The sequence below is a fragment of the Camellia sinensis genome, chromosome 1 (assembly GCF_055761805.1).
Source record: "Camellia sinensis isolate YWXY chromosome 1, ASM5576180v1, whole genome shotgun sequence".
Classification (NCBI taxonomy): domain Eukaryota; kingdom Viridiplantae; phylum Streptophyta; class Magnoliopsida; order Ericales; family Theaceae; genus Camellia; species Camellia sinensis.
Window position 1 is genome coordinate 241643890 of NC_138961.1, and position 25825 is coordinate 241669714.

Consider the following 25825-nt stretch of genomic DNA (forward strand, 5'->3'; position numbering starts at 1 on the left):
GGAAAACACAGGCCTCTTCGAAGCTTCTGGGTTTTCAGATCGCATCTGAGTGTGCTTCAACTTCAATGGATTCAACCTTCATGGTCCGTCTTGTCAGATGTGGGCTATTTGTTCAGGATCCGCTGTGTGCAAAATGAGCCAAGCGCTGTGTTATGGGTTGTATGCAGATTAATCCCCAGTAGAGTATGAGCCGAATGTTCAGAATGTGCAGTGGTTGGTATGGGTTGTTTTGCTGTTGACTGGTTCGTTATCTGATTATTACAATGCAAGTGTTCAATTTTCAGACAACGGATCAATTTCATTTACATTGAGGTGCAACATGATGCAATGCAATGCAACACATGAAATGTACAAATACAACACTTTTTTTTCAGACAAAAGGTTTGTTTCATTTCATCATCTTTTTCAAGTACATAGTTTTGGAAATAAAAATCTGCATGCGGCAGTACAAGGTACTCTAACTATCAACAAAAAGTACAAAAGAAAAAGAAAAAAGAAAAACCAGCAAAAATCTGGATCAATGACAAAGGACCTCAGGCCTGGGGGTCCGTCCTCGTCCTCTTCCTGGATGAAGGTCCAGGAACATCATCAGCGCTATCATCTGAGTCCGAGTCCGAGTTGTCTCCGGTCTTCTCCTCCGACGACTCTATCTCCGCCTCTGCCTCCGACTCCTCATCATCATCATCAGGGACGGGTGCCCGTGAGCTACTTCCAACGTGAGCACGCCCCGCCTTGGTGCGAGGGTATGCTCTGCCATCTCCTCCGGTAGGAATAGAAGGTCCAGCTGGAACACCTCCCACAGTGGGAATCTGGAAAGGAGGCTGAAAAGTATAAGAGGCAAACGCATCAGTATGCTGTGAGCAGTATGTCAGTGCAGAATGCAGTGTATGAGTACAGTGTGTGAATACTGTGAGCAGTTTATCAGTGCAGAATGCAGTGTATGAGTACAGTGTGTGAATACTGTGAGCAGTTTATCAGTGCAGAATGCAGTGTATGAGTACAGTGTGTGAATACTGTGAGCAGTTTATTAGTGCAGAATGCAGTGTATGAGTACAGTGTGCAAATGCCGTGAGCAGTTTATCAGTGCAGAATGCAGTGTATAAGTACAGTGTGTAAATGCCGTGAGCAGTTTATCAGTGCAGAATGCAGTATATGAGTACAGTGTATGAATGACGTGAGCAGCTTATCAAGTGTTGTGTTATGCACCAGATTATGTGAAGCAGCTTATGAGTATGGTTTGAGGCCGTGATCAGAAGAACATACCGGAATACTATAGAGGGCCAGGAGGTCGAAGGTCCGCTGTAGCATCCCCATTATGGAGGCATTCAACTCCAGGGACTGCTGGGTATACTCGGAAGACGCCTGCAAAAGTATCAAAGGCATCAGTATTCTGCGGAATATCAAAATAAACTGAAATAAAATGACAATGCAAGATGCAAGATGCAAGATGAAGTAGTACATACCGGAGGTAAGTCATAGAACCCGACCAACTCATGGTCAGCCGGAGGAGAAGCAAAAGGAATCTGGTACGTCGCCCCACCCTGCCCTCAGCATGTCATTGTCGTGGGTAGCGCTGGCCAGCTAACCCCCCGACCCCTCCGAGCTCCGCCCCTGCCACGGACACGAGCCGCCATCGACATCCCTGCCCCAGCTCTTGCTCCAGCTACTGGCGCCGCAGGTCCCCCTCTCTCAGCTCGGCGGTCACCACTCAGAGGCCGCATAATGTAGGTCTGGACCTACTCTCTGAAGTCGCCCTCGCCCCTGAAGTCCCCCGCGTCCCAGCCGATCGTGTAATCGGCCATCTCTTGGGCGGTGAACCTCTCAGTATCTCTCATATGGGCAGGAGGTGGACCCGGGACTATCTGCTCTGGTAACCCCAGGGTCTGGCGTAGGAAACGCTCGCCCAGGTACCAAGCTCGACAGACCGGGCCCTCCAACAAGATCCGAAAGCATGCAGTCTCCTCTGCCCCAGCAAATCGATCCCGGGTCACGGCTAGCAACGGAGCCCAAGGCTGCCAGGTGATCTGAAAATGAAATGCAGTTTGTTATCTACTGTTATTGAAAACATACAGCGCTAAGCGAAGCCTAAGCAAATTCTAAAGTTGAACATACCTCCACGGCGGTGATGGTGTCGAAGTAGCGGCGGAAGAAAATAAAAGACTCATGTGGTCTCCGCACGCATCGCACATCAAAGCGATGAGAAAAGAGGACGCCGAGTAGGGTCTCCACATCAGGTACTGGGGTAAGCCTGGGAAAGTAGGCATACACCCACAACTGCAGAACAGATATAAGTATGACTATCAGATAAAGCAAAATACAGAATAAAGCAGAAATGGCAGAGCCGTGTGTTGTGTAGTGTATTGTACAGAGTATACAGTGTGTGCAGTATACAGTCAAAGTAAAGCAGAGTATATGTGCGCCGCGTGTGCAGTATATAGTCAGTGAGAGGCGGACCGTGGTGTGTGCAGTGTACAAAATACAGAAAACGTGAAGCAGAAATGTAAAAGGGGAAGAAGATGTACCTCTCAAGCTCGCCAGTAGCTGCCAAGAAGCTGTCCGCTGAGGCGGGAAGAAGAGCTCATGTAACCATACAATGTGGCCAAGCCTGCGCCACCCCAGTCATAACGGCGGATCCGTCTGACATCCACCAGTGCGCTCAACAGACATAGAGGCACGGTGTTCGCCCGGTCGGCGAAAAGGGTCGTCCCGAGCAAAAACATGATGAAACCCCGTGCGTATTGATCCACCTCCTCCGGGGTCATCTGCGCCTCCTCCGCCAAGGCTGGCTGAATCCGGAAGTGGCTCTCGGACCACGAGTACCTGACAAACCCTGCCCGGCAAGGGGTGGCTGAGTGCCGAGCAGGTACAGCTGGGCGGCGTCCCACTCATCCATATCAGTATCGAAGGGGATCGGATCACCCCTTACCCCGATGCCAGTGAGTATCGAGAAATCGTAGGGAGTCATCGTCATGTCCCCCGCAGCAGAGAAGTGGAAGGAGTTGGTGGTATCCCACCACCTCTCCACTAAAGCAGCAAGCAAGGGCCTGCAGGTCGTAAGCCGAGAGAGCCCCCTGCAGAAGATGCCGAAACCAGCCTCGTCGACGATATGGCGAACCGCGTCTGGCAGCTCTATGTACCAGTCCCGAGCAACGACGTTCCCATACCCACGGATGGTATGGGAATCCCCCTGTAATCAAAAACAACAATTGCGAGGCAATATTCAAAATGCAGTTTTCAGAAGCATACAAATATACAGCATGTGTGCATGTTTTCAGATTCAAGCAGATATCAGGTACTAGTGTGTATGCAGTGAAATACAGTGTGCGTCGTGCGTTTGGGTGATTCAGGGTCAGTGTAGTGTGTGTGCACATGTAAGTTTCAAACAGATACCGGTTGTAAGTTTGTTTGCGATCAACTACAGTGCACAGTGCATCAGTGTATCAGAATTAAGCAGTTACAGAATATGACCGGCTACGGCAGTTTTATATTCTACATTGCGGAAAGTAAAGCAGAGGAAAGAATGTTACCTCGGAAGCGCGGAAGACAGATGAGAGGTAGGCTCACGTAGTAATAGCTCGGGTGCCACACCCCTCTCAAAGCCCCTGAACTGGCGCAGTCCATCGGGGAGCATCACATGAACCACTGGCCAGTAAGTCTCCGGATCGAACGGCCGGATGTGAAGTGGCAAGGGCTCGGCCTCGGGATCCATCTCGTGCTCTGGAGGGGTCCCGCCCTGTGGAAGATCGTCCGCCATCTCGAAGAGAATGTGAAAATGGTCGGAAGACAAAAAATTGGGCGAGAACGTGAAGAGTCAACAAAAAGTCAACCCCGAGAGGGCCGGAAAAGGCCGGAAAAGCCGAAGTGCGGAAAAGGCATAGATATTGAGAAAAACTCAAGGGAAACAAGCCCCGAGTGGCAGAAATCAAAAATGAGACACCGAAACGAAGTTTCGTTCGGTTCAAAACGTTCGAAATGCGAAGGTATTCGTGAATCGGACGACGAAATGGAGGCTAGAACGCAAGAAAACGAGGAAATCAAATGAGGAAAATGATCTAGAGAGAGAGGGTGAGAAATTTCCAGCAAGAGGAAGTGAAGAAAATAGGGCTAGAAGCCCTATTTTAAAAGACCCGTGGCCAAATGACTGAACTGCCCCGATACAGGAACATTTTGCCGGTCGGCCACACTGTTGGCCGGTCGGCAAAATATTGTGCCGATGGAATTTTGTGATGGCCGATGGACGGCCGGTGATGTATTTTGATGGCCGGTGGGTATCCGGTGGTCTCTTACAGTGGTTTTGGAGCCTCCTACATCCTTTTTTAGGTTATATGTGTGGTTCAGGGCCTTCATTGCTCAAGACGGTGCAAGAAACGTGCATCTCCGATGCTCAACTGGCCTCCGTTTTGACCTCGGATCGTGTCTTCTATGTGTGGCACTCGAATTCGTGCAAGGTGTATCCTTTTCGTATCCTTTTGGCTTTTACAAAACTCAGAAGTTGCCCCATGTGCATCACATGTCAATCGCACTGTCTTGTGTATTTCAAATCAATCGCACTGTCTTGTGCATTTCAAATCAATCGCACTGTCTTGTGCATTTCAAATCAATTGCACTGTCTTGTGCACTCGCGTTGTCTAACGCATCGCGCTGTTTTGCGCATCTTATTGCATTTTGCATGCATTCCATCGCGCTATCTTGCGCATCGCACTGTCTTGTGCACTCGCGTTGTCTAACGCATCGTGCTGTTTTGCGCATCTTATTGCATTTTGCATGCATTCCATCGCACTATCTTGCGCATCGCACTGTCTTGTGCACTCGCATTGTCTCACGCATCGCGCTATTTTGCGCATCTTATTGCATTTTGCATGCATTCAATCGCACTATCTTACGCATTCCCTTTGCATTTTGCATGCATTCCATCGCGCTATCTTGCGCATCACACTGTCCTGTACATATGACGGTCTAGGAGACCCTAAATCCTCTGAAGGTGCAAGTCCTTCGGTGTTTGTCGTGCCCGAATGACTTTTGATAAGTTGCATTATATATGTATTTCAAGCGACTCGCGTCGTCGCATATTCAAGTTCACGTACATCTCAAAAGCCGCGCGTTGTCGCGCACTTCAAAATCATGCATCATCATGCATTTGCATTTCAAAAACAAAAACAAAAAAAACAAAAAAAAACATGCATATGTCATGCATCATTGTAAATAGTGCATATGTCATGCATCATTGTAAATAATGCATGTCATGCATCTTACTGCTAATATTACATTTACGCCCATCCATTGCATATTGTAGATATTGCATTATAGCTTGCATGCATTCATTGCATCATTTCCATCTAGGGTCTGCGCCTTTCCTTGTTGAGCTTGGTCTGGTATGCGCTCATACTTTTTACGTCTATTCACTCATAGTTCTGTATGACCGTTCTATGTTAGACGTGATTTGTTCGTGTCCATGCCTTTCCTAGGCAAGATACGGCTTGGCCATAGGCCTTATTCCACTGTATCCATTCCATTGCATATTTGTAAATAGTGCATTGTAGTTTGCATGCATCGACTGCATCACCTCCATCTAGGGCTTGCGCCTTTCCATGTTGAGCTTGGTCTGGTATGTGCCCATACTTTTTACGTCTATTCACTCATAGTTCTGTATGACCGTTCTATGTTAGACGTGATTTGTTCGTGTCCATGCCTTTCCTAGGCAAGATACGGCTTGGCCGTAGGCCTTATTCCACTGTATCCATTCCATTGCATATTTGTAAATAGTACTTTGTAGTTTGCATGCATCGACTGCATCACCTCCATCAAGGGCTTGCGCCTTTCCATGTTGAGCTTGGTCTGGTATGTGCCCATACTTTTTACGTCTATACACTCATAGTTCTGTATGACCGTTCTATGTTAGACGTGGTTTGTGTGTATCCATACCTTTCCTCGGCAAGATTTGGTTTGGCTGCTTGCCATTTCCATTATATATATTACATTGTAGTGTAATTTTGCATCTAGCATTAGGATCATTAGTCTTTCTTCAACGGGTCATTTCCCCACTTATGTCATTCTACCCAATTACCTGTTCTTGTGTCCGTCTACATCACTCATAGTTCTGCATGTGTACGCGCCTATTCCACGTTGGTATGTTGGTTCGAGGGTTGCGGCACCTTTTCTATGGTAGATGGACTTGTTACTTCCATCAATCTATTTGACATTTGTGTGGTTTTGAACCACTCATGATTTGATTATGATTCAATTGCATTGCATTTTCATCTGCATTACTATATGTAGTTTTATATATTGCATATCATTTTGCATGTTATGCATGTTACGAACGATATTGTACCTGTTAAGTTTGCTTTCTTTTTAGGCACGATATTGTATGTACAGTTCATTTGAGGCTGGTGCAACCAGACGAACCGAACAGGTATTGCATCCTCTGCGTGAGACGTATCGAGAATTGCATAATTCTCTTACATCCTTTCTGCATTGTAGTGTAGTTTGGTGTATGCTAGCTTAAAACTGTCACATGTTATGCTTCGTTACAGCTTTCCTTGCATGATCATAAGTTATGTTCGGCTTTGTGCATTGTCTTGCATTTTGCCCCTGCCTTCGGGCGCATATCTTTATTGTCTTGCATGTTTGTTTAAGTCTTCGGCCTTGTCAAAAATGGGTCGTCTCTGGGCTTTGACATTCACTCCCGTCATTGTTATGACTTTCGAGTTCTGTCAAAGAGGGGCAACTGTAGACACCCCATTTTTGACTGTCCTCAAGACTTGGACGTCACCACTCGAACACTCGCTGATCATCCATGTTCGTGTTCATCTTGAGTTCCTAGAGGTCTCGGCTACGCGCCTTGCCTCAGGACCTCTCGACTCGACTGTTTTGTGTATGGTTTTGCACCAAACACTTGTGTTTTGCCTTGAAGGGGCAGGGAATGCCTTGTGAGGCATCCCCACACATCACCGGTCATGGCTCGAGGCCACCGGCCAGTGATTTTATGCCATCGGCAATATATATTGCCGGTCAGCATTCTTTGTTGCCGATCGGCCATTTATTTTGTCAAAGTGGCAATTTTGGATGGCCGATCACTGTTCATCTACTTTTAGTAGATATTTTGTGCCAGCTGTGATAGCTGGCACCCACTCTGTTCCCCTCCATACACGTGTATGGAGGGATTTCCCTCTTGGATGGCTTGTTTTGGAAGCCTTACAAGAGGGAGTTGCCTATAAGAAGAGGCTTCCTCTCTTGGCATTAGGGTTAGAAAAAATTGTTAAAGGAGCTCTGGTTCTAGGTTTAGGGTTTTATATCTATCCTATATCTATATCTCTCATTCTCTTATATTGTGTTTAAGCCTTAGTTTTGTACACAAACACACACTACCACACCTTTCCTTGGAGCTGAGGCCCTTGAGGGTTGTTTTTAGAGTTTTGAAGTTGATTTCAACCTCAAGAAACTGTTAGAAAAAATTGTTAGAGGAGCACTGGTTCTAGGTTTAGGGTTTTATATCTATCCTATATCTATATCTCTCATTCTCTTGTATTGTGTGTTTAGGCCTTAGTTTTGTACACAAACACACACTACCACACCTTTCCTTGAAGCTGAGGCCCTTGAGGGTTGTTTTTAGAGTTTCGAAGTTGATTTCAACCTCAAGAAGCTGCTGGAGCTCCATTGTTGAAGAAGGTCTACAAGGGTAATCACTTTTCCCTTTTATCCCCCCATTTTTGCACACTACTTTTACCTATCTTGCAACTGTTTTTTGGCTTTGCATATAATACGTAAAAGTTCTGTTTTTAAGGCCTCTAAATAGTTTGTTAAGAGTGTTTTAAGCTTTGGGGTTGTTTGACCCCTCTTAAGCCTTGTTTGGCCCTTGTTTTGTGCTATTTTGTGTGAGCTCTGAGACCTTGGTGTTTGGGCCTCCTCACCACTGAAATCTTGAGGGATTTCAGAGGTGAGGATGGTGCCTTGAGGTCCCAAGAAGGAGAGGGCCACCCCCTCTCCTTGTTGTCCTTGAAAAGGGCACTTTTTGCCTATTGAGGGAGCACCTAGCTTAGGCTCATGTTGACCATGCCTTGGCTGTTTTTTGTGCTTATTATGCCATGATATAGCATTGTTTTAAGTTGGTTTTGGTACACCATGTTTGCTTAGCATACATGCCTTGTAATGCCATTTTGTTGCCTTAACATGCCTTAGGTTGTAAACCATTGTTCAAGCATGCTTTAGGCCTAGCTTTGTGAAGCTTTCATGTTTATTTTGCCATGTTTAACGTATGTCTTTGGCTGTTTTGGTCGACCATAGCTTGCATTACATGCCCCCTTTGCATTTTGGACTTGTTGGCCTTAAGTATGTAAGTGTGTAGCATGCCTTGTTTGTATCATTTCAATGGTTTGGAACCGCTTAACATGTTATCTCAGTCCTTATGACATGCTTATATGCTTGCATTTAATCCTCCTTCAATGTGTTTAAAGGTTGTTACCTTATGCCCCTTGTTTAGGCCTCGGAGTATGCTTGCACTTTTAGACCACTTAGATGCCATCTAAGTGCACCCTTGGCTTTGTTTAAGTCTGCATTTGACTTGTTTTAAGTCCCCTTAGCCTTGTGAGGTTTGGTGGACTTGACCTTGGTTTAAGCCTCCTTGGCTTGTCTTAAGCACTTGGGCCATTGTGGCATGTTTTGCTTGCTTTGTTTAGTTGGTTTGGCACCTCCTATAGCATGATTTTCAGAGCTTCATTTGCATGTTAATTGTCCGTGCTATGCCTCTTTTAAAGTGCGCTTAAAAGTTGCCTTTATGTGCTTAAATGTTGGTCCATGTTGTCATGTATGCTTGCATGTGCATTTGGCCTCATTTCCTTGGTTGATGGCCACTTTTTTGGGCTTCCTTAAGGGCTGCCCAAACGAGCTTAAGTCCATCCTTTGCTTGTTTGCATGCTTACCTTGCATGTTTGCTTGCATACTTGCATAAATGCATTGTATGCCCATGTTGCATGCTAGTTCACATGCCTAGGTTGCACTCCATCTAGCGTGCATGCCTTGTTCCTTGATTTAGTGATGGGAGTTGGGCCTTTGTTTGTTGGTTTGCATTGCATTTGAAATCAACATGCATAATTTGGTCTCTTGGGCCATCACGCATTGAAATGCGCGATTGATGGTCCGAGAACCAAGGACCATGTCCCTTTGAGTCATAAACATGATAAGGGATATGGTTGGTGCATACATTGCTTGAATTGCATTGCCATGCAAAGCTCTGTCCTCTGCTGCTGTCAAACAGGTCCTGCAGGAACTTTTTGCCGATCGACTGCACAGAGTGCCGACCGGCAATCCATCTGTGGCCGATGGATTCATTTTTGGCCGATCGACACCAAATCACAGCCGATGATGATTCCTTCCAGCCGGTGGCATTCCCCAACATCCAATGAGCACATCCTGAGACTTTGGCAGTCTTCAGAGAAGCAGAGCAGGGAAAACAGAGGCGGCTTGTGCATGGCACTGGACTTCCGAGCAAGACCCGAGCATGCGTGCATTGGACCCTCTTTCCGAGGCCCCTTTTTTATTGCTTTTCTTAGCTTAGTTAATTTGTTAATTAATTAGGTGATTTTTAATAATTAAATAGCTTGCGAGTTAGTTAATTTGTATTATTCTTTCGGTCCCTCCGAGCGAGGGCGAATTTGTAATAAGTGTGGATAAGTGTGTGCATGTCTTCCGACCCCCACTTCTTTCTCCCTTTTACTTACCTGTTTTGATGGTTAGTAATAGGTCATGTTTAATTTAGCATACCTTATGCTTTGCATGCATGCATCATTCATCAGTATTGCATGCACCGGGCTCGACGCATCATGCTAACAGCATTAATATTTCAAATCTAACTTGAATACATGCTACCTGTGCATTTTCACATGTCATTCATAGACTAGCCGAGCCTACTCTAGTGACATTCCGTATGCGTTGCATTAGGCATTTAAACATGGACTTGGATCATGCATTGATTGCTAACGAGTTCTTTGTTTTGGCACGGAGTACGATGTAAGTATTTGTGCCTTAGCATCTCGCATGAGTGTGAATGTTAACATGACAGTATGCTTGCCATGCGGCTATATGTTTACATGATATTACTGCTTGAATGTCTGTGGGTGAAGGTTGGATTGTTTGAGTTGGAACAACTCATTGAAATCCATTTTTTTTAGCCTACTTACGAGTAGCAAATTTCAAATTGTTTTCCGAACAAACGGATATGCAATGTTTCGTTCTAATTTAGGCGATTTGGTCTATACTTGTTTGTTGTGCGCACAACATAGTAATTCTAGGCTAATAACCGAAATAAGAACACATAACGTTTTAAAAGCGGACATCACGGTTAGTAGAGGCCGATCTTCGGATCGGGCGAGAGGGGGTGCTCATAGCTGACCTTCCCCAATCGTACCCAAGCTCCCGAGCCGAGGCAACCTTGGTGATGACGGACACGTGGCCTTTGGCACCGAGTCAAGGTTTTCTAAATTCCCCCATAAAAAATATTTAGGTGGCGACTCTGTATCTGGCAAAGCAGTCCATGTTTGGCACTTCTTTTTCTAAAAATCTGTTTTCTCAAAACGATTTGCCGGATTTGGACTCTTTGGTTCAGATTAAGGACCGTGACACAAATTGAGTCCGAACTGTAGCACGAGGGCCTCACGCGGGCGCGTCTACAATATCTCAAAGCTTTCAATATCATGATCAAAATACAAATTCAATCGCAGAAAGAACAGAATAACAGCAATATCACAATCAAAATCAAAATCACAAACTCAAACTAAAAAACACAAAAACATCGAAATTGAAATCAAAATCAAACATACCAATCGAGCTTACAAAATTGCAAATCACAAAATCTAACTATACACCAAACGTGAAATTGCAAAATACGAAGATTCACAGATTTATAAAAAGCAAATCACAAATCGAGCTCCCTCTACGAGATCGCAAATTGCAAAATCTAAATATAATAATGCATTAACAAATCGCGAATTTCCACAGAAATCTAAATCACAAACCCAAACTCACAATCACAAACCCAGACTCACATCACAGTATTTTGATGGCAAAAATCAAATAGAAACACGCCAGAAAAGGGAAAACAAAACAGGGGTAAAATGGATACAAAAAAAAAAAAAAAAGACTCCAGGACCTATTGGTGCACAACATCAATATTCAGGACTAAGAGGGGAATAGCTATAAAAAGTAGGACCAGCCAGTAAAAAACCCTATTTTATAAATGGGCAGGCCGGATTGGGTTGGATTTTTTTTTTTAATCTCAAGCCCAACCTAAATATTAAATGGATATAAATCTCAACCCAATTTAACTTTATAGACCAAATAATTTCCCTAAATCTTAAAAATATCAAACTTAATTGGACGGATTGAACAAGTAATCAGATCGATAGCCACTCCTAAATATTTCCAACTATAATGTTAAATGAAATTTCACGGCAAAATTCAATGAGATCAATTTCTTGATCCTTTGGTGTATCCATATTGGTTTTGTAGATTAGAAAATTGAAAAAAAATTAGCATTTTTTTATATATTTATTTTCATAAATTTAAGATCAAAACACAATATCAATAAAATAAGAGAATGGATATCTTTGGGGTTCGAGGTTCTTGTTGTGACCTTAGTCACATTAGGGTGTTGTGTGCTTCGATGAGAACTTTTCCTGAGTATTTTTTGTTAATTTGAACCGTTGATATTGTAAGTTTCGTTGAGTATATCATTTATGCAAAAAATTAAATTAATCGAAAATCTACAACCCTGTGACCAAATTATAATTACTTCTAATTAAAATAATTTTCTTACACTTTCTATCCATTTAGGAATCAAGGTCACTGCTGTGTATTCATATTTTCTTATAAGTAGTGACTGTTGTGCAGCTTATGGGAATTATTTCGGACTTTATTTTCATCATCCAAACCGTTCAATTTTTAACGAACATTGAGTAGAACATACCTGCAAAAAATCAAGTTGATTGGATATCGATAGACCTTTCATCAACTCAAACTTGTACATATAAAAAATAAATATATAAGTATTAAACTAAATATAAATGTGAGTTGATAAAGGGTCTATCAATATCCGATCAACTTTATTTTTTACAGGTATATTTTACTCGATATTCTTTAAAAATTGAACGGTTCAAATGATGAAAATAAAATCCGAAATAATTTGCAAAAACTGCACAACAGTCAGCAATGACTCCAACTCCATCAATTTCAAGCTAAACATATCACTTTTTACTTGGAGCAATGGTACATTCCTCTAATTTTGGAGTTCTAATTGAGTTCTAATAATGTGACAGAGAATAAAAAAATAAAAAATAAAAATAATCAAAGTCAAAATATTACATCATAATAAAATCCACTCCTAATAAAATGCATTAGAGTTCCTTTATTAGAACTGCCAAAAATTTTTCTTTTTACTTATTTCATTCTAAACAAGTAGTGGCTTATTAATTTTGGGCACCCACCCACAATATCCAGCATGTGTGAATATGTGATTGGGATGAAGTTATGTGTGATTGGGATGAAGTCGTATCGTATCGAGTAAAGCCGGTTGTATCTCAGAATGTGTAAAACTCGATCAATTCAACCTTCTCTGCATTACTTACAATCTTAGATATTCAACTCCTAACCTGTTAATACTCAACTCATAACTCAACTCAACTCAACTCAACTCAACGCCATGGATATATCTTCCTTATCTGCTACTTCAATTCACTTGCATTCCATTCCTTCTTCTTCATTCCCCTCTATTAGAACGACCACTGTACCTTCCCGGAAAAATAGCAACCACCGTAAGAACTCCATTGTTGTCTCATTCTCAGCTTCTTCAACCAAAGATATCTGGAATAGAAGAACAACAACGACGCCGTCTTCTACTCCCCACATTCTTCGTCGTCGAAAACAGCAACAAGTGTACTTAGACCACAGCGTCGACATGGAAGATCTCTTGTCATCGATTCGGCAGACCTCGAACGAGCAAGAACTGTACTCTCTGATGTCACCGTACAAAGGTCGACAACTTTCCATACGGTTCATGGTGACGCTTCTCTCTCGCGAACCGGACTGGCAACGATCGCTCGCTCTGCTCGATTGGATCAACGAACAGGCCTTATACACTCCCTCTGTGTTCGCTTACAATGTTGTGATGCGAAATGTGCTTCGGGCGAAGCAGTGGCAGCTCGCACACGGCCTGTTCGACGAAATGCGCCAACGAGCGCTTTCGCCCGACAGGTACACTTATTCCACGCTTATTACCCATTTTGGTAAAGAGGGTTTGTTTGATGATGCTCTGTCTTGGCTTCAAAAGATGGAACAAGACCGTGTTACTGGTGATCTCGTTTTGTATAGCAATCTTATCGAATTGTCTCGTAAACTATGTGATTACTCTAAAGCAATATCGATTTTTTCGAGATTGAAGCGGTCGGGTATTTTGCCTGACCTTGTTGCTTATAATTCGATGATTAATGTGTTTGGGAAGGCTAAGCTTTTCCGTGAAGCGCGTTTGCTTCTTCAAGAAATGAGGTTGGTGGGTGTCATGCCAGATACGGTTAGCTATTCAACGATTTTGAGCATGTATGTTGAGAACCAAAAGTTTGTCGCGGCACTGTCTGTTTTCTCTGAGATGAAGGAGACTAAGTGTCCGCTTGATCTGACTACTTGCAATATTATGGTTGATGTGTATGGGCAGCTTGATATGGCCAAGGAAGCTGATAGGCTGTTCTGGAGCATGAGAAAGATGGGAATTGAGCCGAGTGTTGTTAGTTACAATACACTTTTGCGGGTGTATGGTGAGGCTGAGCTTTTCGGGGAAGCCATACATCTCTTCAGGTTGATGCAGAGGAAAGATATTGAGCAAAATGTTGTTACTTATAACACCATGATTAAGATTTATGGGAAGTCTCTTGAGCATGAAAAGGCTAATAATCTTATCCAAGAGATGCAAAGCAGAGGAATTGAACCCAATGCCATTACGTATTCAACCATAATATCAATTTGGTGTAAGGCAGGGAAATTGGATCGAGCAGCAATGCTGTTTCAGAAGCTAAGGACTACTGGGGCTAATATTGATCAGGTGCTTTATCAGACTATGATTGTGGCTTATGAGAGGGCAGGTCTGGTTGCACATGCTAAGCGTCTGCTCCATGAGCTTAAGCGCCCAGATAACATACCCAGGGAGACTGCCATCATGGTTCTTGCTAGAGCTGGACGTATAGAAGAGGCCACATGGGTCTTTAGACAGGCTATTGATGCCGGAGAAGTCAAGGACATATCTGTATTCAGCTGTATGATAGATCTTTTCTCAAGGAACAGAAAGCATGCGAATGTCATTGAGGTGTTTGACAAGATGAGAGGAGCGGGTTATTTCCCAGATTCCAATACGATTGCTTTAGTCCTAAATGCTTATGGGAAGTTACGGGAGTTTGAGGTGGCAGATGATGTATATAAGGAGATGCAGGAAGAGGGTTGTGTTTTTCCTGATGAAGTTCACTTCCAGATGCTGAGTCTCTATGGTGCAAGAGGGGATTTTGACATGGTAGAGTCACTGTTTAAAAGGTTCGACTCTGATCCCAGCATAAACAAGAAAGAGTTGCATCTTGTTGTTGCCAGCATTTTTGAAAGAGCCAATAGACTTAATGATGCATCTCGAATAATCAATCGGATGGGAAATAATGGTAATTTTGAACTATTGCTATCTAGGAAGAGTCTAAATTTATGACTATCTAGGAAGAAATTTCTCTGTGGATACTATATTTGTTCCTCTATTGTACCTTCCACACATCAAACTAATTTTATCATGTTGTTTATGGTGTTCATATCCATTTCAGGATCGTGGACAATGTATATAAAACTATTAATTAGAATACTCCTATTTTGTTCCTCTTTCTTTGACTTAATTTGTCTTCCATGTGAGATGCAATACATTTGATTGTTACAATAAATATGAGTAATAATATACAAACTAAAACCTAATCCAAAAATAATAATAATAACATACAAACTAAAAAATCTTTTAGTTTTCTTTTTACGTACTGATGTAGAACACATATCATGTCATTCAAGTGGGTATTGTTTCAATTTCAAAAAGTTTATTATTAGATAATACATTAGTTAGTAAGAGAAATTTGTAGATTTTGTTAGTTTGTATAACATTTTTTAATAAATAAACAAGTATAGAGAAAGCAATTAATTTATTTTCTTGCATAAATAAATTAATATTATTATTTATTATTTATTTTTTAAATGGGGAAAGCAATTACATCCGTAAGGTAACCTCAAAAATAACCAGCTGTTGCAAGGGTGATGGAAAATCTTAGGATCTGAAGCAATGGAGAAGATCACAAATACATATAAATTTAGTTTGTACGATTTGAATTATCAAGATAAACTCAGGTGAACCCACAATACATTGAACTGGGGAAAATTACAGGGTGTGGTTTGTGTCCAGTCCGTAATTGGATTGGACCATGCTGTTGGGCCCCGTGAGCCCACCACAGAGCCCGTATGATCCAAACCGCTCAATGTGTAGGACTTGTCGAGTACTTTATCTTTGTAAAAAATCACGTTAATCGAATATCGATAACCATTTGATCAGATCACATTTCTATTAACGTTTAGTATGATGAAGATGGTTAGGGGTCAAAAAACAAGCAAAGACTACTTTCTCCGATTACTCCAATTCAATCCCAACCATATAATTCAGATGCATCAAGCTGCGTTGCTTTGGATTCCATTATCTACATTGTTGGCAGCGCAGCATTCAACCCAGACAAGCATTCTCTTCCAGACACATTCTATTTTGATGCTCAATCAAGGGTGGAAGATTGGCCCTAGCATGACTACTGCCAAAGAGCTTTCTTATGCCACAGCTATAAATGGAAAGATCTTTGTTATGGGAGGTAATCTAGAAGCTGAATGTTGGATTGCAATTTTTTATCCACGTTTGGAGGAATGGAAATCTTTATGTACCCCACCTAATAAAGACTGATGGGCAAGGCCCAGGGTGGTCCAGCCCACGGCCCAAGATCTAGTCCATGGCCTAAGATCCAAGGGTCCAGCCCACGGCCCAGGGACTAACCATGTAAGTAGACAAAGATCCTGCAAAGTTTTTGCACCTCTATCAACCATTTAATAAGACCACCATAGCATTAAATGTGGCAAGACTCTTCACACCGGAATATTCATAATCACCATGAACGATGTTAACCAGGCTATAGACTTTCAGTCAGGAAGATGGCTGGGAAAGGACAAGAAAATGATGAACAAAGGAAAAGATATAAGGAAGCTTTAGCGATATGTTAAAGATGAAGTACTTCATCCCATTCTTTCTTTCTTTCTCTACAATCAATCCACCCTGATCTAACTTGATCGTCAGAGTGTTCGCCAGGGGACTACTCCCCCTTTGGGCCTTTTTGCAGGCACGCTCTGTAGATTCCAAGACTAGAAGACCCGTTAGTAGCATGGATAAGTCCGACCCTTGCCCCCTTTGATAGACTGTATCAACAGTTGGCGCCGTCTGTCTGGCTGAGCTCTTCAGTCTCAGTCTGGTTGACGCTTATTTAACTTAGTTTGGTTGAGCTTTGCAGGTTCAGTCTGGCTGAGCCTCAGCCAGATTGAGTTAAATAAGTCTCAGCCAGACTGAGTAACATAAGCCTCAGCAAAATTGAGCCTAAAGAGCTCAGCCAGATTGAGTTAAATAAGCCTCAGCCAGACTGAGCAATATAAGCCTCAGACAGACTAAGTACCATAAGCTTCAGCAAAACTGAGCTTGAAGAGCTCAACCAAACTATGTCTTAAGTTCTGCCCGACCAAGTCCAGTAACCTCCACTCCATTTTCAAATTACCTACTTCCTTCTTGTTCTTTCTTTCAAAATTATTCTTTTTCCCAAATAACGCATTTACATACGTGGCATTCAAACTCAAAATCAACTCAATTCTTGAAAGGCCACACATGGCAAGACACACAGCAGTTTTATAACTTAACTTTATTGCAAACTGTAAAGTCCTTCACAAAAGCAATTTCACACTTCCAATACAAATTTCACACAAACTCTAATTATCTTTACACAAGCACTTTGCCAAAAAAAAAAAAAAAAAAAAAACTGGTATAGCAGGCTGTGGGCAGTATAGCTACGTCTTCACCTTTCCCTATCTCCATTTCCTTTCTCCCCACTGGACACTAGATCTTTTTTATCGATACCCTCATCTAGCGAGGTCTGAGCAATGTCTCCCTCTCTTGGCCGAAAGAGCCTGGCGTCGATGTCTGGGAAGATCTCCGCTGCCCTCCGTTGGCAACTCACCCACCCACTATCCCAGTACATGCTTATAAAAGTCTAGCTGTTGGAAGCGCTGGATAATTTCACTTTTGGTCTGCCCCTCCACCAGTTCAGCAGTAGCCACGTTTGACGGCCTAGCCCCACATTTCCTCTCTCCGATACTGCTCCTCGCCACTACTGCGTCGACTGCCATTTGAAACTCAGACGATAACTTAAACTGCTCCACCACAGTGACGCACGGATCTGGGTAAGCAATTCCCTCTGACGTCATCAGCCTCTCTAACTCTGCTAACTTGGCCTTTTCTTCAGCCAAGGCCTTTGCTAACTCCACCATCCGTGCATCCGTCTCTTCCTTCTCCTTCAGAGGCGCGTCATGAAACTCTTCATTGTCGACTAAAGCTTCTTCCAACCTTTCCTTCGCTATCTCACAGGTGGCCTAGATTTCTTGGCATCGTCTCTGCTCAGCAGCCAATTCCGCTGCCATATCGCTCAGCTGCGCCCTAGCCTTTACTAGCTGCACCTTGTTCTCCTCCTCCCCACCCTTGGCACGTTCCGCCACAAACCCCTGCACAATCGCCAACACCTCTAACTTTTTGGCATCTCGGCATGCTTTAGCCATTGGTAGCAAGCGCCTCGTGCCACTCTCTACCAGCGTGCACACTTTGCGTTTGCTTTCCCCAGCTCAGCCTGGGTTTTCTCCAATTTTACTTTCAGTGGGCTCACTTCCATCTTTGCGCCCACACTCTTACCTACCAGCGCTGCTGTTAATGTCAGCAACTCCATTTGCGCAGAACAGAATGCTCTCATCAGGTCTGCCTTCCCAAACCTGGAAACATCCCTGACTGCTGCATCCTTTATTGTCCCCAACAAACGGTCCGTTGCCACTCACACATTACTTAATACATTGGCAGGCTCTCCTCCCCCCCCCCCCCACTGGCAGAAGACCAACTACTGCTCCTAGATGGCGCGCAGCTGTCTTTTTGGCCTCCGCTTTTGTGCTCACTGGGGCAGACCTCTCCTCAGGTCCCTTCCTCTCTACTCTGATCTTTTTCTCCATGTTCTCTTCTGACGTTTGCACATCGTTAGTCTACCCCTCCTCTTTCTTGTCTTTCGTCCCTCTCACCTCCACCATCTTCGTATTTGAGGGTTCAGCTTCCATCACAACCATCCTTGGTTAGGGCCCCACTCTCACCTCATCGCTCGCCACCGTCGCCGTTTCTTTCTCTTCTTTCGCGTGGCCACCCTCTCTCTACCCTCTGTCCCACTCTTTCTTTTTTTCCTCAACACCTCCTCCATCTCCACCCTACTCCTCTCCTTCAATGGGTCCACCAGCTCTTTCATCGGCTCGAACGTACTCAGGTCCTTGCCTGCCAACGGTTTAGGCCTTGGGCGGGCCACCCTTTCCACCACTGCCTTTGGCGCCGGTCCCAACTCTCTTTCCTTGTATTTCTCCGCAACTGCTAAGATCCTCCACTCCTCTGCCTCTTGCTCATTCCTTGTCACCTCCACCTCTTCAGGCGTCGGATCTCCTTCAGTAGGCTATGCCTCCAATCCCAGCGCAAATAGGGCATAGGGCTTCACCAAGTCATCCCACTTCACCTCCTATTTTTCTCGCTACTGCCTAACCTGCTTTACCCTTTCCTCCGCCGCAGCGTCCAACTTCGGTTCAAGCAATTTGGTGGGGACTTTCTACATTGTCCATACCGCCCTCCCCCCATTCTCCGATACAAAAAACCACTTCGTCCACCACCCTTTGATAGACGACGGTAACCTCGTGACCAGCCCTCTACCCACCACTGCTTACAGGGTTACCCATGTCTCATGCTGACCGAATGCCTTGTAACACGAAAACAATTCTTCCACCAACATCGCTCTCCCATCGGTCGCCCGTAGCTAGGCAACCACACATGCCATCAGAATCTTCTACGTGTTGGGCATCAACTGGCCGAGCGCCACTTCCAGCCGATTTAGCACATCGGCAACAATTTAGGGAATTGGCAACCTCAAACCCCCCCGGAGTGCCTCTTCGTACAACGTAAACTCTTGGGGCCTTATGTTTGACGCCCTCTCTGTTCCCAACGGCACTCTCAACTCAACATCTACGAGAATCTAATACTTATTCCGTAATCCCTCCAGATCCCTCGTCGTTAGTGTCGACTTATCCGCTTTGGTGTGCCAATGATCAAGGGACATTTGGCTCACAAGTTGGACAGCCGATGTCATTGTCGCCGGAGCAGGCCGTGGCGGCCTTTCCCCCATCTTTTCCTCTACCCTCTCCTTTTTATATTTCTCCGCCATTGTAATCTCGTCGTCTTCACTTAAGGCATTCGGCGTCAAGGCAAGGGCTCTCTCTTATGTCATCTGCCTTGCGTTCCTGTAAATCACCTCAGCTACGGGGAACAAGTAGTTCGCAATAAGAAATAAGGGAGAATCACAAGAAATGAATGCACACAAGTCTAGGATCTGTCGATTTCTTGCAATTAGATACGTAAATCGCAGACAAGCCCAAATGCCCAAGGTTTCCCTATGTTCCACGGATCGTGATTAAACTTTGCCAGTTTGAACCTCACAATCTAGATACATCCTTCACCTTTTCAAAAATCCCCTACTATAAACCTTTCCCATTTCCATTGACCATTCAATCTCTTCATCAACGGTGCGGATTACTCCACGCGTGTCAACGCGCTACGTCACCCTCATTAATTACCTTTCCTTTTACGCCTTTTCCCCTTCGCATTATCATGTGCGTTTCTGCCCCTCGAGCCCCGCGCCCTTTCGTGCACCATCAACATCACCCGGTCGGTCCACCGCCCTTTACGCTCGGCCATCCTTGCAGTCGGCCACCTTTGCGGTCAGTCACCCTAGTGGTCTGCCACCCTTACGATCGGCCACCCTTGTGCTCGGCCATCCTTGTGCTTGGCCACCTTAGCGGTGCCATCCTTACGGTCGACCACCCTTGCGGTAGGCCACTTTAGTGGTAGGTCACCTTAGCGGTCGATCACCCTAACGGTTGGCCATTTTTGCAATCGGCCACTCTTGCGTTCAGCCACCCTTGCGCTCGGCCACCTAGCAGTCAGCCCTCCTTCGACGGTTGCCCATCCTTTATGCCCGGCCATCGTCGCGGTCGACCCCTCATGTCGGTCGGCCGTTCACCGCGCTCGCTCCCTTTTTCCTCCCGTGCCACACACCCATCCACCCTCAACCCTCTTCTCCACCTTGGGGGACACTTTCCACTTTTCATATTTCCTTCATTGGACTAAAAGCTGCACTTGGGAATGGGGGACTCCTGATGGGCACGGCCCAGGGGGTCCAGCCCATTGCCCATGGACTAGCCACGTAAATAAACAAAGATCTTGCAAAGTTATTGCACTCACATTAGCTATTTAATAAGACTACCATAGCATTAAATGTGGCAAGACTCTTCACGCCGGAATATGCAGAATCATCATGAACGATACTAACTAGGCTATAGATTTTCGACCAAGGAGATAGTTGGGAAGGAACAAGGAAATGAAGAACAAAGGAAAAGATATAAGGAAGTTTTGGCGATTCGTTAAAGGTTAAGTACTTCATCTCATTCTTTCTCACTTTCTCTACAATTAATCCATCCTAATCGAACTTGATCGTCGGAGTGTCCGTCGGGGGACTACCTCCCCCTTTGGGCCTTTTTGCAGGCACGCTTCGTGGATTCCAAGACTAGAAGACCCATTAGAAGTATGGATAAGTCCGACCCATGCCCCCATTGATAGACTGTATCAACAAAGACTATGATAAAGATTCAGAGGTTGTTGTTAGTGATATAGTTCTTAACGTTGATGACAAGTTTAGACCAGTATTGCCTTGCCTGCGTTATGAGGCACGGACAGAACCCTTATATTCCTACGAGTCTAAGTCAGAGGCTACAAAATGTTATGGTTCCTGGACAGACTGAACTGCTATTGTTGTTGGTACTATCTTGTGCTTTCGTGACGGGATTTATAATTTTGGTGGCAAGAATATAATGTATGCTTATGAATTGCTAGACAATAATAGGGGGAACCCTAAATAGGTGAGGGGTTTACAAGGAACAGGGGCGTTTCCTCCAGAATGCAGTCGTCATGCTAGTCAGCGACATCTGGTTGATTTAGGGAATGGAAAGTTGTGTTTAATGTGGTCTAACAAGCGGAGTTCGGATGAGCTATTGCATGTTCATTACTCAAACTTTACAATTTCTAAAGAGAGTGAAGAGAATGGTGGTGGTGTCGTTGTTCACATTGAATCATCGAGAGACTATTTTGTTGATGGTGATAGACTTAAAGATTGCCTCATGGTGTGAAACAAAATTCTAGGTATTTCGGGTTTTCATTGATTTGATTTGATTTTTGGGTTTAGGTTAAGTTAGTTAAGTTTGAGAAACTCATCTTGTTCAGTGTGATATGGTTTTGGCTTAAATCATACAACACCATACCTTTGGCAAAAGTTCTTTAGATAATTTAATATATATATATATATATATTTTTTTTTTGTTGACATTATTCACACTAGCCATTATGATAATGTTGTCAACATAAACTTTGGATTCATTCTTTCTGTCACTGAAGTCTTATTGATACAACTGTGGATTGTGTTTGGGTGTGCTTCTGTCTCTGCATCAATCATCTTTAGTTCAAGTTCAGTACATTGGAGTCTTAACTGTGTCTGATCATAATAAGCAATAATCCATATATAGGTAATAAAATCAAACAAAGAAAGGCATGTGGAGGGAGGCTCGTGACTTTGGAAGAATTTTGGATTTGGTGGAAGGATATTGGTTGGGGGGTGGCTGGGCAATGTGTGTTGTCAACATAAAATTTGTATTCACCTTTGTGGCCCTGCACTCACCAACCCACGACACCCGGCAAACTCCATCGTGTCTCTGCTCCCTAGCCCAGTTTTTCATGCCATCAAGTGCATCCTGGATGGAACTCAACTGAGCCATAAATTTTTGAAGCTTAAACAAATGGTAATGGCTAGTGGGACTGCAGGGAACTCTGTTTTGTTGGAGGGTACTCTCTACTTTGCTGTTATAAGGGTTTAGAGAAACAAGAAGGGGGTGTTTGGATAAATTTCCATATTTCTATTTTATTTGAACTTTTAGAATTTTTTTTATATATATTTTACATTTTAAATACATTTATTAAAAAAATAGATCTAAAATATGAAGAACTACCCCCAAAATAATTCAAAAAACACTTCACATTGATCCTTCCTTCACAAGTTTTACGGCTAGCTCCCAAGTCAAACTCAATGCCCTCTTGATCACCCGTCCTGCCTGAAGGCTGATGGTCAACCCTGGTAAATTGCCCAAAGTTTTACACTCAGAAATTTAGTTCATATTTTAGTTATATTTCTCTCACTTTTTTCTTTTATGTTCATTCAAATTCATGATTCAATAGGATTTTTCCTTTTCTTTTATTTATTTATTTATTATTTTTTTATTTTTAAAATCTCTATATAAATTCACAGTTCAATTTTAACGGAAGTGTGTGAGAGAGATACTACAATTACAGAGTATCACCTACTGTTGTTTGACAGGAAACCACACAAATGGGCACCTTGACGATGGTCCACCTTCTAACGCCATTGCAAATGCCTGAAATAAAACAATAATAATATAAACACAATTTTTGTTTTCCTTCTGAAAAAGTACACATAATGCTAGAATAGAACGTAAAATTTCCGTGTTTTATAGCATTACCCGAAACAAAAACGTCCTTGACAAAATTAAAGCGTGATATTCCCAATTCCAAATATGAATACAGTCAATTGAAAATGGTGAATCTCTGATTATTTTGTGAGGCTATAGAAAATTCTAGTTCTTGCCACGACACAGAATTAATACGAAAAGATAAAAGTATAATCATGATTATGAGAATAGAAAGAGATGATCTAAATATGCCAACAGCAAACAATTATATAACTAGCTATGTTAGCTAAGATAATCTGACATAAAACATGACAACTAATCCAAGAGAATATTTATAACTCTGCTTTCTTTTTTACATTTGTGTGTTGTACAGGTCAATTGGGCATGTTGAACCCATTATAGGCCTTACTCTAATAATTCAATTCATTCATTTTAATCTGATAATTGTAGTTTGAAGACAAATGTAATGAAATAATATGATTTCAACTATCGAATCAATTTAATTTTTTTTCAAGAACAATTTAGACATAAAAACTTACAAAATGCTCGAATTGAATCATTAAAATGCAATTTGTGGTAGACCTCACAAGCCCAACGAGATAGTCACTTCACAAGCTGTGTTAAGATATTCAATCCAACCATCACCTATCCATCTTGTGCGGGCTAACTTTACTATGAAGAAGAAAATTATAAAAAAGAAGTTATAGGGTATCTCATCGCAGAAGATTGACACTTGGTTCACGTTGCTATCCCAAACCAAGTGTCATCTCTTCTGCGAAGAGAGTCCCACAACTCCTGTGCTTCTTGTCACGCCTTTGCCTTTCCTTCCAAACAATGTACTCTCCTTGAGAATTTATAGTACCAAAGTTAGGTGTCTTCTCTCTCTTCTCTTTTCTGTCTTCATACCAATATGCATACATACACATACACATGGCGAAACATACATGCATACATAAAATATACACATGGAATCACAGAGAAAAACAAAGTGAGAATAGTCTAGGGAGTCAAAGTTCAAAGTTCAAAGTTCAAACTAGACGAATGGCAAATCCTTTTCACATTGCTAATGATAGTAGTAAATTAGAAAGACCAATTAGTTTGGAAGCTATTTTCCAGTGAATGAGAAGACCAGTGTTTTGGAAAAAATATTAGATGGTCCCAAATTATCATGTGATATTTGCTTATAGGGGATTTTTAACAAATGAAAAGTCGTAACTTCCACTATGTAGATCATCTTCAACACTAAAATTGAGTCATTATATCTCACTTATAAAAATTTCACTATACCATCGATTTAAACCACTATGTACTATCACATAAGAGCAATGATTGAGATCCCCACCCTCACAAGACTCCCACAAATTTGAACCAGACCTTATACACACATACATGAAACCGAGATCACTTTGGAGGTGTGGGGGTCATCCCCAAAAGGGTCCCAAACATTTTCCTATCACATAATCCTCTAGAATTATATTACTGAGTCTTTTGAATTCGTTGATGGGGATAATGAGACACATGACTGCATTTCCTTGAACTTATCATGAATCATATATTCACTCTTAGAACGGAGAAGATTTTGGTCAAAATAATAAAATAATTGGAGCGCGACCAACAAGACCTTCTCCAATGTGAAATATGGAAACCCTGACTTTCATGTTCGGTTGCTTAAGGTTGCGTTTGGATGTTCAATTTATAAATATAAATGACAAAAAAAAGAACTTTTATTTAATTTCTTTCTCATAAATTTTTTAATAAATTCAAGATGTAAACACAATAAAAAAAAATTACTTTGGGTATTTTCTTCAAATTAGAAGTGTAAGGGGCATGTTAGCCACTTAATTGTTATTTTGATTTGCAAAATATTCCCTTTATTTGTGATATGAAAAAGTCGGGCACTCCTAACAAGTCTTTCTTAAAATGACATGGCAGGTTACAGATTAACTTTTGAATAATTAGTCACAAATTTAATCATATAAGATTTTGATATGGGTAGACAAATATCGGATTCGTCCAGGTTTTGGCCTGGCTTATATTAGGAAATTAAAAAATCTCTCACGGGTAAAAGCTTGACTCTCAATTCAATTTCAGGCCTAAAAATCTCTCTCAAACCAAGCCTTAAAATAGTATTACAATCTTAAGCCTGTCCAACAAATCCATATATTATAAAACTAAAATTAACAATTTCATAGATTGGTTGACACAAAATCTTAATATATAAGTATAGACTTAAGCAAGTGCTTTTCATCTTAAGTGCATCTTTTTTTTTTATTGAAAAACATAAAATCAAATAAATTATATGTATAAATACTATATATAATATTTTCTTAATAATTTATATACGTCCTCAAAATAGGAAGTTCAGATGGGCAGTTCATACCCATTCTTAAGCTCAACTCTCCTATCATATAATTGTAAACAAATTTAGAAATTTAATAAAAATATTACAATTAAATCATATCTTTTAAAAATAATTACAGAATAATTAAAAAAAATTAAGACTTTAACTTTTAAAAATTTTAAAATTTACGATTGATTTTTTTTTCAAATTTCTGACGTAAATTATGAATTCTTAAAATTGTTTTTTATTACATCTGAAATTGCAGTGCAATTACCTTGTCAAGCTAAGTGGGCCGCAATTTAAAAATCGTCTCTCACTACTACAAGTCATGGTGTGCAGTTGTAAGAGGGGCTAATTTGAGCCCACTAAATTATTTAGGCCCAATAGCCCAAGATTAGTGGGCCCGAATTTATCGCAAGTCCAAGAATCAGTGGGCCCGGATTTATCGCCATCAAACGGATTGAATCGCTCTAAGCCTCGAAAGGGTTCGGATCCATGAACCTAGAGACTTACTTGGGCCCGGACTCGAAAGGG

General features: G+C 42.3%; 1 protein-coding gene and 2 long non-coding RNA genes across 3 annotated transcripts; 1 reads left to right on the forward strand and 2 right to left on the reverse strand.

The window, feature by feature from the left end:
- Nucleotides 1–387: 387 nt before the first annotated feature.
- LOC145790733 (uncharacterized) lies at nt 388–2004 on the reverse strand. Its single transcript, XR_014329832.1, has 3 exons — nt 1464–2004; nt 1264–1362; nt 388–821 (listed from the first exon to the last, which is right to left on the reverse strand). It is a non-coding gene; the product is annotated as an uncharacterized LOC145790733 (long non-coding RNA).
- Nucleotides 2005–12413: 10409 nt separating this feature from the next.
- On the forward strand, nt 12414–14875 carry LOC114292792 (Tetratricopeptide repeat (TPR)-like superfamily protein). Its single transcript, XM_028236810.2, has one exon. It carries the CDS (start codon nt 12692–12694, stop codon nt 14726–14728), a length of 2037 nt encoding a protein of 678 aa, XP_028092611.1. The 5' UTR covers nt 12414–12691; the 3' UTR covers nt 14729–14875.
- Nucleotides 14876–20658: 5783 nt separating this feature from the next.
- LOC114292794 (uncharacterized) lies at nt 20659–23789 on the reverse strand. Its single transcript, XR_003639850.2, has 3 exons — nt 23490–23789; nt 22822–22896; nt 20659–22595 (listed from the first exon to the last, which is right to left on the reverse strand). It is a non-coding gene; the product is annotated as an uncharacterized LOC114292794 (long non-coding RNA).
- Nucleotides 23790–25825: the final 2036 nt, after the last annotated feature.